The sequence below is a fragment of the Panthera leo genome, chromosome C1 (genome assembly GCF_018350215.1).
Source record: "Panthera leo isolate Ple1 chromosome C1, P.leo_Ple1_pat1.1, whole genome shotgun sequence".
Lineage (NCBI taxonomy): Eukaryota > Metazoa > Chordata > Mammalia > Carnivora > Felidae > Panthera > Panthera leo.
The window spans coordinates 220189649-220205136 of NC_056686.1; the positions used below are offsets into that span (position 1 = coordinate 220189649).

At 57.5% G+C, this 15488-nt stretch overlaps 1 protein-coding gene across 4 annotated transcripts in view; it reads right to left on the reverse strand.

Annotated features, from left to right (window-relative positions):
• Window positions 1–7255: 7255 nt before the first annotated feature.
• Window positions 7256–15488, reverse strand: part of THAP4 (THAP domain containing 4) — a 41681-nt gene continuing 33448 nt past the window's right edge. For all 4 annotated transcript variants that reach the window (XM_042950850.1, XM_042950849.1, XM_042950851.1 and 1 more), the window contains exon 6: window positions 7256–7521. In XM_042950850.1, coding sequence (XP_042806784.1) covers window positions 7402–7521 — 120 coding nt within the window. In that variant the 3' untranslated portion in view covers window positions 7256–7401. The remainder of the gene's footprint in view (window positions 7522–15488) is intronic.

Consider the following 15488-nt stretch of genomic DNA (forward strand, 5'->3'; position numbering starts at 1 on the left):
GGTGGCCCATCTGCTTTCTTGGTGCCTCTGCCCTGCCCTGCCGCCCAAGGACGGGACAGGAGGCAGGTGAAAAACACAAGTGCGGAAGCATCCCGGCACGCTCCCTGATTAGGGCGGCCTCTGCTGCCACGCACCGACAGGGAGCTCCACACGGACACATTCGTGCACGCACGGCGTCACGGGCACACACGCACACACACACCAGGAACAAATGCTCAGCGGTCCCGCCCTGCGCGACTCCTCAGTCCAGCCCGGCCGTTCTCCTCCCCTCGCTTTGCCGGCCACAGCCTCCGTGCCCCTTCCCGGGCTCCCCCTTGGCCCAGGGGCCTGGCTGCTGTGTGTCCACCTCAGGGCCGGCTCCGGGCAGTCCGCAGCCCCGGCTTTCTGATGAACGGACATTCTCCCCACGTGGGCCCGACTCCTGCTCGGGCCACAGGCACACAGTGCTGGATTCTGCCACTCAGTCTCCCTTGGTCCGGGTTTCCCTTTCTGTACAACGTATGGCTGAGCCAGAGGAAGGCTGAAGTCAGCTGGCCCGGCCCTCCCATCCAGCCTCCCAGGGAAGCGGCAATCCTGTGCACAGGGTGGGAGTCGGCTGGCTGTAAGGGTGCTGCTCCCTCCAAGCCCTGCCTGCCCTCCTCTCGCCCTGGTGCCCGTGACGGGGGCAGGCGATGCCGGTCAGGTCTTCGTTGCCCGCTGGGCCTGCCCCAGCTTCCTCCCTCACCCCCTGGACCCAATCCTGGGGCAGGCTGGCAGCACAGGACAGCGGCAGGGTCCGAAACCGCAGGGAGATCGGGCGGGGGCTGTCTTCACACACCTCTGTTACAGGACGCGGTAGGAGAGAGGCTCTGTTTCCAACAGCAACAAACAGATAAGACTCCTCTGCATGAACCCAACAGTGAGAGAGCCTGTGTGCGGAAGGCTCGTGTGCCTTCAAGACCCCACACGGACTTGAGCAGACGGAGACACCATGTTCCGGAGAGGAAATCCATCCACAAAGAAGACAATTCTTCATAAGCAAATTTACAAATTTAAAGCCATCCTTGTAGACACATCAGAATGACATTTTTTTTTCTAGATTTAAACGAGCTGATTAAAAAAATTTTTTTAAGGTTTATTTTATTTTTGAGAGACAGAGACAGAGCACGAGCAGGGGAGGGGCAGAGAGAGAGAGGGAGACACAGAATCCCAAGCAGGCTCCAGGCTCCGAGCCGTCAGCACAGAGCCCGACGCGGGGCTTGAACTCACGAACCGTGAGATCGTGACCTGAGCCAAAGTCAGGTGCTTAAACTGACTGAGCCACCCAGGCGCCCCCGAACAAGCTAATTTTAATGGGAGGAAATTTTCTTAAAAAGCAAAAATAGGGGCACTTGGGTAGCTCAGTTGGTTGAGCGTCCAACTTTAGCTCAGGTCATGATCTCACGGTTCGTGGATTCAAGCCCCACGTCGGGCTCTGTGCTGACGGCTCGGAGCCTGGAGCCTGCTTGGGATTCTGTGTCTCCCTCTCTCTCTCTGCCCCTCCCCTGCTCATGCTCGGTCTCTCTCTCAAAGAGAAATAAAATGTTAAAAAATTTTAAAAATGAAAAAACGTACAGCCAGAATGAATTTTTAAAAAAAAAATTTTTTTTAATGTTTATTTTTGAGAAGAGACAGAGCATGAATGGGGGAGGGGCAGAGAGAGAGAGGGAGACACAGAATCGGAAGCAGGCTCCAGGCTCTGAGCCATCAGCCCAGAGCCCGATGCGGGGCTCGAACTCACGGACCGCGAGATCGTGACCTGAGCTGAAGTCGGACGCTTAACTAACTGACTGAGCCACCCAGGCGCCCCCAGAATGAATCTTACAAAGGAGAAAGGTGAGGGAGAAGCCTGCCTGTAGCTGAGCCCGGTGTGGCGTCTGTCGCGGAACCGCGAGCACCAGGCCAAGTGCAGGCAGGCAGTCCGGGGACCTGGGACCGCCAGAGCCAGACCCCAGTGCCTGCAGAACTGAGTCCGCGAGTAAGGTGGGGGAAGAGACGAGATGGGACCCGCGGTCCCAATATTCACGGGGACAAGTTCCAAGGGGATCAAACACCTAAGTGTAAAACATGAAATAAGCACTGGAAGAAATGGGTGATTTTCTCCGTAAGTGGGGAACAGACAAAACCTTCCTAAGTATGACGTAAAATTCAGGAACGATGAAAGACAAAATGCATCGTGGATAAAAAGGCATTTAACGTTTTCAAAAATACTTGTCACCTGAGACAGAAAAGAGTAGTGGGCACCAGGGCTAGGGGTCAGGGGACGGGAGTGACCATCATGTGGTCGGGGGGTTCCTTCCGGGACGACAAGGATGGTTTGGGAGTGGGCAAGGTCACGGTTGCCCAAGAGGATGAAGGTACTAAATGCCGCTAAACTGTACTTTAGTTACTGGTTAAAATGGCGAACTTTACGTCATAACAGTGTGTTTTCCCTCAATAAAAAAATTGTAACTGAACGTTCATGTCAGGATTAATATTCCAAATTCAAGAGTGCATCAGCTACAAACACCCAGAAGAAAAAAATAAAATAAGAGAAATGCAAACCCCAGCTAGCCCAGCTCCCGTTCCCTGACGAGCGCCCGGCTGGTGGGGCAGGCGGCCTCCCACAGCCGTGGGGGCGGAGGGCACAGCCCCCAGGGGTCGGGTCCCCTGTGCCGCTGGCCTTGGGCTGGCAGCCCCCCTCCTGGACGGGACTCCCACCTGCGTGCGCCGGCAGAAACCCAAAGCGGCAGGTTACTGGTGGGGACATCGTGAGGCCCGCCGAAGACCGGAAGCGGGGTGGGCGTCCTGCGGGAGGGGACCTGCTTGGTGAGCCGTGGCCTGGCTGCCCCAGAAGCACCTGCAGCTGGGGGCGGGCAAGTGGGCCCTATTTTACGGTTCTGGCAATAAAGTCACGTCAGGGGTTTTGCGTAAGCAAAGCCACCTTGCGGAGTCAATCAGAGAGTTACGCAGGGAGCTCGTGTGGCGAGCCGGTGCCGGAGGCACCAGGGAAACCGATGAGTCCAGTTCGACTGTATCTGGACTTGCTCTCTCTGCTGGGAAGGGGCAAAACCAAAAGGAAAAACTGCAGACGTCAGGCTCGGTCCGTTGTCACAGTGTTACTCCTCTGAAAACGCTATGTACCTGGAGGCTAAAGCAACTAATATTGCAAAGAACCAAGATTTTTCACCTTAGAAGAGGTAAGATCAAAGAGTTTAGGTGAAAAGTTCTGTGCTCCTAGAGCGCGAACTGGAGACGGCACGGATGCTACGCTTTTCCCCGTAAACACGAATGTGAGTCCCCTGTGCTGAGGCAGCCACGGGGAAGGCGCCGACTGCGTGGCGACCTCAAACGGGCCACGGCGGTGCCGAGACCATGAAGTGTAACTCCGTTTCTGGCTCTGCCCACGCAGGCGGGAAGCAGGGCAGCGGGCCTGCGGCCTCTGAGCACCCCGCCACCAGAGCGGAGGCCACGGGACACAGCTGTGCGCTCTGGCCTCTGAGCACCTCCCACCACCTTTGACCTCCCACCCACGACCTCCTGTCCTCTGAGCACCTCCCGCCCCCTTTGACCCGAATCACAGGTTCCGGGCAGCAGGAGCAGCAGAGGAGCCTTGGGTGTGGGCCTCCGCTCGAGGTGCTAGGGCTTTCTGACGCAAATGGCAGCCGGCTTTCCGCTGGGAAGTTACTTCAGGGCGACCAGGCTCAGCCCGATGCACGCGGAAGGAGTTTCTTCCTGACAATTCGTCCCCCAGTGCAGGAGTGACTGCTGTTGGGGTGCCTGGCCGGATCAGTCGGGGCAGCATGTGACTCATCCCAGGGCCGGTATTTTGTTTTTTAAATGTTTATTTTGAGAGAGGAGAGAGAGAGAGAGAGAGAGAGAGAGAGAGAGAGAGAGAGAGAGAGAGAAGGTTGTGTGTGTGCGCGCGCGTGCACGGTGGAGGGGCAGAGAGGGAGAAAGAGAATCCCAAGCAGGCTGTGCTGTCAGTGCAGACCCCGACTTGGGGCTTGATCGCGTGAACCGCGAGATCGTGACCTGAGCTGAAATCAAGAGTCGGATGCTTAACCGACGGAGCCACCCAGGTGCCCCTTGGGGTCGATATCTGGAGCCCCGTGTTAGGCACAGAGAGTACTTAAAACAAAGCAGTTAGTGGGGAGGCCTGTCCCTTCCGCCTCTGAATGCCTCTCTCCGGGTCTCTGACAAGCCTTTCTATTCCTCCCTCTCTCCCATCTGCCTCTCACACCATGGCTCCAGGAAGAGAACAGTGTGAGGTCCGTGCAGCTCTCTGACTGTCATGTAGCCAGCCCTTCAAGAGAGGGGGTCAGGTGTCCCGGGGACCATGCTCTGGCCCTAGTGGTGGCAGGACTTGTCCCTCTCTTCCCAGCCCTGCCCTGGGGGCTGCAGGAGAGCCTGGGGATTTAGTGGTCCAGATGGCTGGAGCTGAAGGGGCCAGGGAGTGGGCAGGCAGTGTGTCCGTGGGGTGCTCCCCACTGCCAACAGCTCCCACCCCTCCTGCCTGACAGCGGTGCTGAGGGGGCCCCTGCGATGGGAAGTGAGTGGTTCTCCGCCGCCCATCCCCACTCCAGAGACTACAACACTGGACAGAATGTCTCCTGCTGTGGTGCTTCCCCATCCGTGACCTCATGCATTTCCCCTACGATTTCCTTCTCAGACAGGCTACTCTGGCCATGGCACTGACTGGCCTTTTAGACCAGGGCCTCTGAGAGCCTTGTAGGAGGGGACGAGGATGTGGAGGGGAAATGCCAGGCCTGAGCCAGCGGGTAGGTCACGGGTGGCTGGGTTGAGCGCAGAGAGGCCTGGAGGTGGTCAGCAGCTCTGCGATACGGACTATGGCTCTGAGCCCCCGCCACCCCAGGCTGTCAGAATAGGAGTTTCCAGGCTCTTCTGAAGACGCTGTCTCCTTGGAAATGCCCCAGAAATTTCCATAGTCTCCTCAGTTTCCCAGGAGAGCCTGGGATCCCAACGTCTGGCTTGTCCCTGGAATCCCTGCCTTTCCTTCTCCTGTTTGTGTGGGTGGTGGCAGGGCCGCTGGGGAATGTGGCGGGAGGCGCCCCGCTGACACCTGCAGGAGTCTCAGCCTCCCCCTCTGACGGCTGCGACTGGTTTTCCTTTCCGCCTCTCCAGCGCTGCAGGCACGACCGAGTCACAGAAGGGGAAGGAGGGAGGCAGGCATGGCGTCCAAGGTGGGCATCCGCTGGGATCTCTGATCTACGCGGGAGCTGACTCCTCAGCTCCTACCTGGGGCCTCCCTGACCCACAGATGCCCCTGAACACACGCGGAAGGCAGGAGTCGCAGGACCCGGGTCCTACCCGCTGTCAGCAGCCGTGCTCGCTCCATGCCGCTCAGCTCCAGTCGGGTGGGAAGGGTCGGAGGGAGCGGAGCCCCTCTTCCCGTCAGGACACTGCTGACCGGTTTGCAGTTTTCGCTCCTCTATTTTGTTAAATAAAAAATATGCCAGACCTGATAAAATACAATGGCTCTGTGAAAAAGGAAAAAGAAAAGTGCCCGGCTGCCGGGGGGAGCATGCCTGCCGATCGGGGGACTGTGAGTTCAAGCCCCACGTTGGCGTGGAGATGACGTAAACGTATAAAGAAACGACCACACTGGTAAGGCGGCCAGTCTGCAGCGCTGACCGTGGGGCTGGCTCAGGAAGAGATCCCCCATGGTGGCGGACTCCCCGGTGAGAGACGGGGTCAGCCCCCCACCACCGGGGCCTCTTAATTTTAGCATCAGCAAAGGGCGGCAGTTGGACAGGTGACTGCCGGAGTGGCGACAGAAGCTCTGGGCATACACAGTCCAGTGAGAACTTCCATCCACGGGGACAGAAGGGACGGAGGAGCAAGACAGACACACCCGCAGTTCAGCCTGGGGAACACCTTCCGGGCTTAGGGACCCCGTTCCCAAACAGCACGGGGGAGGGACCAGACCGTGCCGGATGTTTGCTTCTGGTCCTGGGCTCCGAGCCCACCCCGCAAGCAGCTCTGGGCGGGAGGGCCGCGGGTGGAGGCCGCCCTGCCGGCTTCCGGGGCCTCCGGTGCTAAAGTCCAAATGTTTGTTTTCCCCAAAGCCCAGATGCTGAAATCCTAACCAGAGGGGCTCTGCTACTTCCCCCTAGACTTTGGAGGGTGAAGTGGCCCGGAGTCTCGGCAGAGACCCACGCCCCACGCGGGTGGAGCCGCTGGTGTGATTCCAGCCGCAGAGACCCCAGAGAAGTGCATATAATCTATGCGGCACAGCCGCGTAATCCCACAGGAGCGCGTCCCAGGGAGCCGCGTGCGGGCTGCGTCCAGCAAAGCTGGGGAGGCAGGGCCTCCACCCTGCGGGCCTCCGGGCAGGCCCGGAGCCAAAGAGCGGGACTCTGCCGCCTTCGGGTTTTGGCCCTGCCGGGGAGCGTCCACGCTGTGCCTGTCCTGCCATGTTCGGGAAGCACCTCAACTGTCTGGTTTCACACGCAGCTAGAGGGGACTTCGCCTCAGGATGAATTCATACGAGTCTCCTGCCCTGGATTTACTTGGCCTGCAGCAACCTCCCTGGCCCCTTGGTACCTGGGTCACCAGTCCTGGTCCCTCCTGAGCTCCTAGGTACTGGCCACCTCACCTGGTGCCGCCTTTGTCCCCAAGCCCGGGGTGGGGGGGTGGGCGAGGCTTGGTCCTCATCTCCCTGGGGCTGGGACACCACCTCCCTTCACGTGGGCTCCACTTCAGGGCTGGGCTTTTAAGGTGGGGTGTTAGGAAGAAGCAAACGGCTTTGTTTTGCTTTGATACGCACCCTAAAGCAGTTGGTGGAAACGCCGGGAATTTGTTTAAAAATACTCCAGCGAAAAGAAGGGAGAAGGGACGAAGCCCTGGGAGGGGGACGGCTGGGTGGCTGGGAGACTGCACGACAAACAGAAATGAGAGCAGCGGTCCGCACAGAACAGCGGGGGGGTGGGAGGGACTCACGGCCGCGGGAACGCCCTTCACCTGTGCAGATGGGGCCCCGAGACCGTCAGCTCTAAAGTCATAAAGTAACTGATCCCCTTTGTGACGCGATCCCCTTTGTGTCGGCTTATCACCGGCTCCCCCACTGAAGATTTATAGGTATTTTAGATCTTGCCAAAACTACCAGAAGAAAAGGTGAGGGAACACGAGAGTCACTCCTTAAGTTTTTAGGGAAAAGACTGGAAAACAAGCAGCCACCGGCAGATGGAAGAAACGCACAGTCTACACGAGGGACAATATTCAAAATGCTCCGTCATAAAAATAAAGGCCTTTTATTTGGTTTTTCTACGCCGTTACAGGAACACGTGGCAACACGCGGGAGCCCACGGAGACCTGCGGCCACACCCACACCTGCTGTGGGCGTCCACGGGGAAGCCGAAGGGTCACAACACACGCTCGGGGTCACGGGGTCACCTTCTTGTAGGTGACGTGAAGATGCTGAGTCATGGGCTGGGTAGTGGTTGCCATGGAGACCGTCTGTTCGAGTTTGCCGTCAGAATTCAGCCGGAATTTTCGGGTGATCTGAGCAGGACAAAACAAACGCAAACCCCTTAGTTCTGTCTTCCAAGGGCGGCCCTGCCACAGGCCAAGCGTGTGGCACAGGCCGCAACTTGCCGCCTCCATCGTCAGGGGCCCGTGGGCCTCGGGGTGTCCCCGCCAGCAGGTGGGGGGCGGACACTGGGCCCACAGCCGCCGCGGGCGTGCCGGGGTCAAGGCGTCCTGACCTCTGCTCCGGCCCCTCCCTCTGCCCCTGGGCTGTCCCCAAAGACCCACAGTGTGGGACTTGGTCTCACCCCAGCCTACTTAGAAGCCAACCATCCTTCTCTTTCCTGCTTCGTCACCGTTCACTTTCACACCCACGACTCGAACGGACGTAACACACGTTCTCGGAAAGCTCAGTACGAGCACTTTTGGAACCATGAATTAGTCAGAACAAAGTACGGCGGCCGGTGAGAAAATGCTACCCGTCTGGAACGTTTGCCCAAGAGCGTGGAACACGCAACGGCTGAGACACGACCCCGTGGCCGGGACCTTCTGGGTGTTCCGGACGCGCCGGGGGCCGCAAACGTACGAAATAGGACCTCTGCCGCAGGCCGCAGCCAACCGCTCTGTAACTGACCACCCGGCTCCGAAAAACCAGAAAAGCCACATTTCAGAAAGTCCATTTAAAGGCATCAGGGAACCACCCCGAAGCCGGGACAAAGGTCCCGGAGAGAAGGGTGTGTGGAGACCCAGCTCGGGGCGGCCCTTCACCCGAGTCGTGCGCCTGCCGTGAGCGGCTGCCTGGACCCCGAGGGGACGGCAGCTCCGATTCGTGGCGCGGTGCTGCGTGGAGCACTGCGCAATTCCACGCCCAGCGAGGAGGAGAGGCCGTGGAAGCGCCGCGGACTTTGGGCTGCCCCCCAGCACCGAGAGTTAACCGGCTATGGGACAGGCAAGGCCAGCTTCGAAGCGACTCGGCCTGCAACGGGCGGGGTCCGCCCCACAACACCCCTCGGTGGGAGACAGCCCCGCACAGAGCCTCATGGCACCTGAGGTTTCCACACACAGGGTCTAGAGTCCAAGAGGGAAAGAGAGAATAACTGGCTTAGCAAAGGAGGGAAGAGCAGGACCAGCACGGGTACCGGGAACAGGTGCCCCGGGGTGGGGTTGGGGTGCCGATACCGCCCCGGTCAGGAGACCACACGGTATTCCCTGCGGACAATTTCAGCAGAGAATCGGATCTGCCAGAAGGAAGAAGGTGGAAGTTCTGTAACTGCAAAATGTGATAATGAAAATTAAAGCCCCCAAGGTGGATTCGGCAGAAGAGTCGCAGCTGGAAAGCGGCTGGTAGAAAACACCCGCTGGACCGTGAGGACAGACAGACCGACGGACGGACGGAAAGTCACAGCTCACACGTGTGGCGGAAACCCCAGCACACAGGACAGAACCATGCGGCCAGATGTGAGCAGGTCGCAGCCGTAAGACTCGCATGCAAAGTGCATCCGGGCCTGACACTGGCTGCCCCGGGAGAGCAGGGGCCCCTGGGGCAGGGGCGGGGGCAGGGCCGGCGCCAGGATACAGCGGGACGGCACCACAGAGAAATGACAGAACCGTCACCCAAGGTGTTCTCTTCAAAACTGGAGGCAAAATAAAGACGTCTTTAGACAAAAGAAACTCCACAGATTTCGTATCCCCTTAAACAGAAGACCAGAGGGCCCCCCGCACGGAGAAGCAGGGGCAAACGAAGGGCAGGGCGAGAGCAGGCACGTGGGTGGCCACGTGCAGCGAGGCGTGGAAGCGCGCGAGTGGGGAAACTGAGGCAGCAGCATGCTTTGCTTCTGTGAACGGGGGAGGGTGGGAGGGGGCTGACCCACGTCCGGCTCATGGGAGGGGTACGAAAAATGCCTCAGATGACGATGTGCTTGAAAATACCTTCCCTATATTCAAAGTCACACGCCGCTGCGTCAGACACGGTTTCCTTCTGGTCTCCCAGACTCTGACTTGTGACTGAAGGGCGCCAGCCGCGAAAGGCGTCCAGTGAACGAAGCTCCCGGGCTCCGTTTTAGCCAAAGGTACTGGTATGTTCTAAGGCGGGACACACACCTGCTCCCCGCAAAGGATGTTCATCTCTGTCTCCGAGTACAAGGAAAGATTTCCGAGGTCACCTGTGAGGAAATCTGACTCCTGCTAAAGTGACAGGAAACACTTGTATTTCCTCGTGAGAAGCAGAAAGATTCCTTTTGCCGTCATTCAGAAAAAGAGTGGTGGAAGATAAAAAGCAAAGTAAAAAGACGACAGGGCAGGGGAGACGCACGGAGTCCGCGTCCCGTATCCCGCAACTTGGAGCGTGTCCCCAGCGCCAGCAGCTGCCGCCCGGGGGTGCTGGTCACGCAGTCCCAGGCTGCACCCAGGCTCCAGTGCTGGAGCTTGGGAACCTCGCCCATCTGCAAAGTCCCCCCGGTGGCGGTCACCCCAGGGCAGACAGCAACACTCGGGAGGACGGGAGAGCACAAGAGGCAGGCCCAGGGGAGCGGAGCACCCAGGACAAGACACACAGACAGACACACAACCGGGGGACCTCATGTGGCACGTAAGCTTCGTCTCACCGTATCAGCGCCTGTAATTCCACGTGATTTCTTCTGGAATTTCATTTAAGAACAAACAAGGCTTGGGGCGCCTGGGTGGTTCAGTCGGTTGAGCGTCCGACTTCATTTCAGGTCATGATCTCGTGGTCAGTGCGTTCGAGCCCCGCGTCGGGCTCTGTGCCGACAGCTCGGAGCCCGGAGCTGCTTCGGATTCTGTGTCTCCCTCTCTCTCTGCCCCTCCCCCGCTCATGCTCTGTGTCTCTGTCTCTCAAAAAAAATTAAAACAAAATACGCCTGGCTTTTACCTTTGAGACCACTTCTCAGGGGACACAGGTGGAGACATGTGGTCTTGCGGTGCCCTCAGCTGAGTGCCCGGGACCACGCTGCACAGGGACGTGCAGGTGAGGCACTGCCTTGTGAGCCACGGGAAAGAGCGAGGCCGCTGCTTATTTACTCTGAGCCCGTGAGAGGCTCCTCAAAACATCTAACACCTGAGGACAACTGGCCTTTTCTGAACGGCTGTCTCTGCATGGCTGGAGGGGCCTCTGGAAATACCACACGGCCCCCCACAGCCCGCCTCACGGTGCAGTGATCCAAGTGTGGCCTCCCCTCACCTCCGCCTCTCCGTGCCAAACCTGCGACGGCCATCCTATTCCAGCGTAAGCAGCGTGGCGACGGGCAGCAGGCGGGCAGGAGGCAGGCCTGGGGAGCACAGCCCGACCGCCAGTCCAGGAAGGATGCGGGGCTGGGGAGCGAGGGGCCACCCTGCGCCCACTGCCCCCAGAGCACACTCACTGGGCCCTGGTCAGGTCGGGCGCCTCCGGCACGTGCCGTGTGGCCTCCGGAGTGCTGTCAGCCTGTCGCGGAGACGACAGCGGCCACAGCGGAGCACTCGGAGCCAAAGCCAGCAACGGGAGCACCAGCGCACAGGCCCCGAGAGTCGCCCGTCAGGTTCCTTTGGAACTGGAGGCCCTCGGAGGACGTTTCTCGTCCCCCCCTACTGCCGGTCGCTGGAAAGATGTAAAGTCGAGGCAGGCTGCACGCTGCCTTGCTCGGCGGTTCCCACGGCCTCTGCCCGTAGACAGCAATCTGGTAAGCTCGCTCAGAGCAATTCCGTGTTCATCCCAAGTCGGCCACGACAGCGAAGGCATCGTCGGAGACCCATCTGGGCCACAGCCAGATCCCCATTTGAGGAACGGGAGGCTGGAAGGAGCCGCTAGCTTCGACAGCTTCAAAGGGGAGCCGGTCCAGGCGGCCCGGTGATCGCGGACGGCACGCTCAGACCGCGGGGAGCCCGGCTCCCGCGCACGCAGCCGGGCCGAGGGCCCACGAGCCTCTGGAGGTGCAGAAGAGTCCCTCTTGACAAACGCCAGTTGTTCTCTTAGCCAAGGGTGCCCATTTTCCCTAGACTGCGCCCACCGCAGGGAAGTGCGCTGCGGCGGGAGGCGCGCTGTGAGAATTTCTTGATGTCTTAATGCTTTCTAAAAGCATGTTTTTCCTTGTTTTGTTCAGTAGAGAAAAGGTGGAAAAGGAAATTCAGGAGGAAGATGGCTTTCACTGTGTGTTAGTTCCTAAAACAAAGAAATCGGGAAGCCACGGTGGTTACCGTGCTCGCCGTAGAGCCGGTTTGATGTGGAGGTGTGGTGGAGGGTGCGGAGGTGGCAGGGGCCGAGCTTCACAGCCGCGGGAATCCCGGCGAGCCGACAGCTACCCTCCAGCCGGGCCTGCCGTCATTCCTCGGTGGCCTGCCGCCGGTCCGCACGACCGAGAATCCAAGCGCACGCACGCTCGCCCCCAGCTTACTGAGACACACGACACTGTGTAGGTGCAAAGTGTGGACTGGACGCAGGTGTCTCTGGTGCTAGCTGACCCCCATCACCTCACACAGTTACTTTCTGTGTACGGGGTGTGAGATCTGTAAGATCTACTGTATACGATACGGTAGAAACTGCAGACACCATGCTGGGCATCACGTCCCCACGACTCACTCCTCTTCTAGGTGGACGTCTGTGCCCTTGACCTACAACCTGCCATCCCTCCGCCCCTAGGCAACAACCAGCAGTGTTTCTTTTCCTGCCTTATTTTACTTTAGCACGATCCCCTCGGGGTTTTATCCATGTGGCAGATGACAGGATTTAATTCATTTTAAAATTCTAACATTCCTTGTGTGCGTGTGTGTGGGTGCACGTCGCACACATACTCGCTCTGCCCGTCGGTGCACACGAAGGCTGCTTCCGTGTCTCTGTGAACGGGTGAGGAGTTCACAGTGGGTCCAGGGGGCAGTGTCTGTCTCACGGCCGTAGACACGCAGCTGCTCCACGACTGTAACCAGACCCCTGCCCTGCTGCTCGCGGGCGACAAGGAGAGGGGGTTGCCAGAGTGGGGCGAGGGGGAGGTGAGGGAGAGAGGAAGCCAGGAAGAGAGGTCACTTTGAGAGAAGGCACAAAGACAGAAGGATGAAGAACTCACTTAATAGCTTAACTGGAGACAGAAGAAAGACTTGGTGAAATCGAAAACGGGTCGATAAAAATATCCAAGTTGGGGGCGCCCGGCTGGCTCAGGGGGAGCGTGTGACTCTTGATCTCCGGGTTGGTAGTTCGAACACCATGTTGGGGGTAGAGATTTCTTAAAAATACAATCTTTAGGGGCACCTGGATGGCTCAGTCGGTTGAGCGTCCAGCTCTTGATTGTAAGCTCAGGTCACGATCTCGCCGTTTGTGAGTTCGAGCCCCGAGCAGGACTCTGCCGACAGTGTGGAGCCTGCTTGGGATTCTCTCTCTCCCTCTCTCTGCACCTCCCCTACTCCTGCACATGTGTGCTCTTTCTCAAAAATACATGAACTTTAAAAATAAAACAAAATCTTAAAATTTTTTAAACGTTTATTCATTTTTGAGAGAGAGAGAGAGAGAGAGTGTGTGTGTGTGTGTGTGTGTGTGTGTGTGTGTGTGTGTGTGAGAGTGAGCGGGGGAGGGGCGGAGAGAGAGGGAAACACAGAATCTGAAACAGGCTCCAGGCTCCGAGCTGTCAGCACAGAGCCCGACATGGGGCTCAAACCACGAACCGTGAGATCATGACCTGAGCCGAAGTCAGACGTTTAACCGACTGAGCCACCCAGGAGCCCCAATACAATTTTTAAAATATCCAAACTGAGTAATATAGAGAAAACAGACTGAAGAATCAACAGCCTCAGGGATGTGTGGTACAAGATTAAATGGCTTGACATATGCTTAACAGCAGTTCCGAGGGGAAAACAGGAATAACTGAGCAGGAAAACAGTTGAAGAAATAATGTCTGAAACCCCCCAAATATGAATAACACAATCTTACAGTTCCAAGAGTTTCAGGAGACCAGCCCAGGCCCACAGGAGATCTGAAGGGCCGGCACCCCTTTCCCCAACTTCTTTTCCTTTTCCCCTTTTGGGAACCACACATTAGCGACTCGGACAAACCAGGGCATATACGGGGAGGTCAGAGTGTGCCTGCACACGCCCAGGGAAAGGCTCAGAAGAGACCTGAGGAGACCTTCAGTTTACGTCTTGGGTGGTTCCTGCGCACAGGCAGTCTACACCAAAAACAAAAACAAACAAACAAAAAACCCACCCCAAAACAGTAAACATAAATAAATGGATGCCCATCCCACGTTCATGGATTAGACGACTCAGTATCAGTAAGATATCAATACTGCTCAGGGATCTACAAAACTAACGAAATCCCTATCAAAACCCCAACAATATGTTTTGTAGAAACAGAAAAATCCATCCTAAGAGTCACATGGAATTCTCAGGGACCCGGAATAGCCAAAAAAATCCTGAAAAGGAAGAACAAAACTGGAAGACACACACACCTCTTGATTTCACAACAGCGCGGCTCTGGCATACAGACAGACATACAGACGATGGACCAGAACAGACACCTCAGAAACAAGCCCTCACATACGTGGTCAATTTTCAACACAGCTGCCAAGACCACTCTATGTGGGAAGGACGGTCTTTGTAACAAACGGCGCTGGGAAAACTGGACGTCCACGTGCGAAAGAACGAAGCTGGACGCTTCCCTAGCCCCACACACAAAAACTAACTCAACGCGAGTCAGAGACTTCAATGTCACAGCTAAAACAATAAAACCCTTAGAAGAAAACAGCACAAACGCTTCACTGCGCGGGACTTGGCGATGTTTGGACGTGACACTGAATGTAGAGCCAACAACAGAAAAAACAGACAAACCGTAATTCATGAAAATTACAAATTTGTATGCGTCCAAAGACACCAAACAGTAAAAACAACTCACGAAACGAGAGAAACATCGGCCGGTCGCGTCTCTGGTAACAGAAGTCCGGCTGCCGCCCCGACGGCTCGAGCGGCCGGAGGGTGAGGACGTGGAGGAGGGGGCCTCCCGCACAGCCGCCGTGGGGCTCGGCGTGGGCTTCCTCACGAAACCAGAAACGGGACCGCCGCGCGACCCCGCCAGCCCGCTTTCGGGTCCACGCTCAGAAGAACCGAAAGCGGCGTCCTGCAGATGTCTGTGCACCCACGGTAACCGCCTTCCAGCCGCCACAAGGTGCAGGCGGCCCTGGCGTCCGCCACGGATGAACGGATGAGCAAAATGTACCACATACACACAACAGAGTAGTACGCGGCCCGAAGAAGGAAGTTCGGTAATATCCCACAACACGCACGAACCCTGGGCACGTTGCGCTACGTACAATAAGCCAGTAACCAAAGACACACAGGGTGCGACTCTGCTTGGATGAGGTCCCTGGAGTCGTCAGGCTCGTAGCGCACCGAGTGGGACACGGGGCACCAGGGGCCGTAGGGGAGACAATGGGGAGTCGTGACTCACGGGGCATAGAGCTTCAGTCTTAGGAAACCCAAGTGTCCTGGGGATGCGCGGTGGTGATGGCTGCTCGATTGCACGAATATACTTAACACCACGGACGCACGTCCGTAAACACAGGTAGGATGTGGGGCGCCCGGGGGGCTCAGTCAGTTAAATGTCTGACTCTCGATTTTGGCTCAGGTCGTGATCTCACGGTTTGTGGGATCGAGCCCTGTGTCGGGCTCTGTGCTGACAGTGTGGAGCCTGCTTGGGATTCTCTACCCATCCCCGCTGCCCCTCCCGTGCTGGTGTGCACATGTGCACTCTCTCTCTCTCAAACAAATACATAAACGTGAGACAATTGCTTGAGAAACGGTCAAGATGCTAAAGTTTGTTGTATGTATTTCATCCCACAGTTTAAAAAAAAAAAAAAAAGAAAAAACAAAGTTCGGGAGTGAAATAGTCCCAAGAGACTTGCTGAGAGCAGACTATGCTACGAGAAGGGCCACTGATGTAGGTCTTGAGGATGAAGGGAGATGATACCGCTGGAGATGCAGGGCCACAGGGAGGAGAGGAGAGCAGCACACAGAGAAGCAGTGGGTAATGA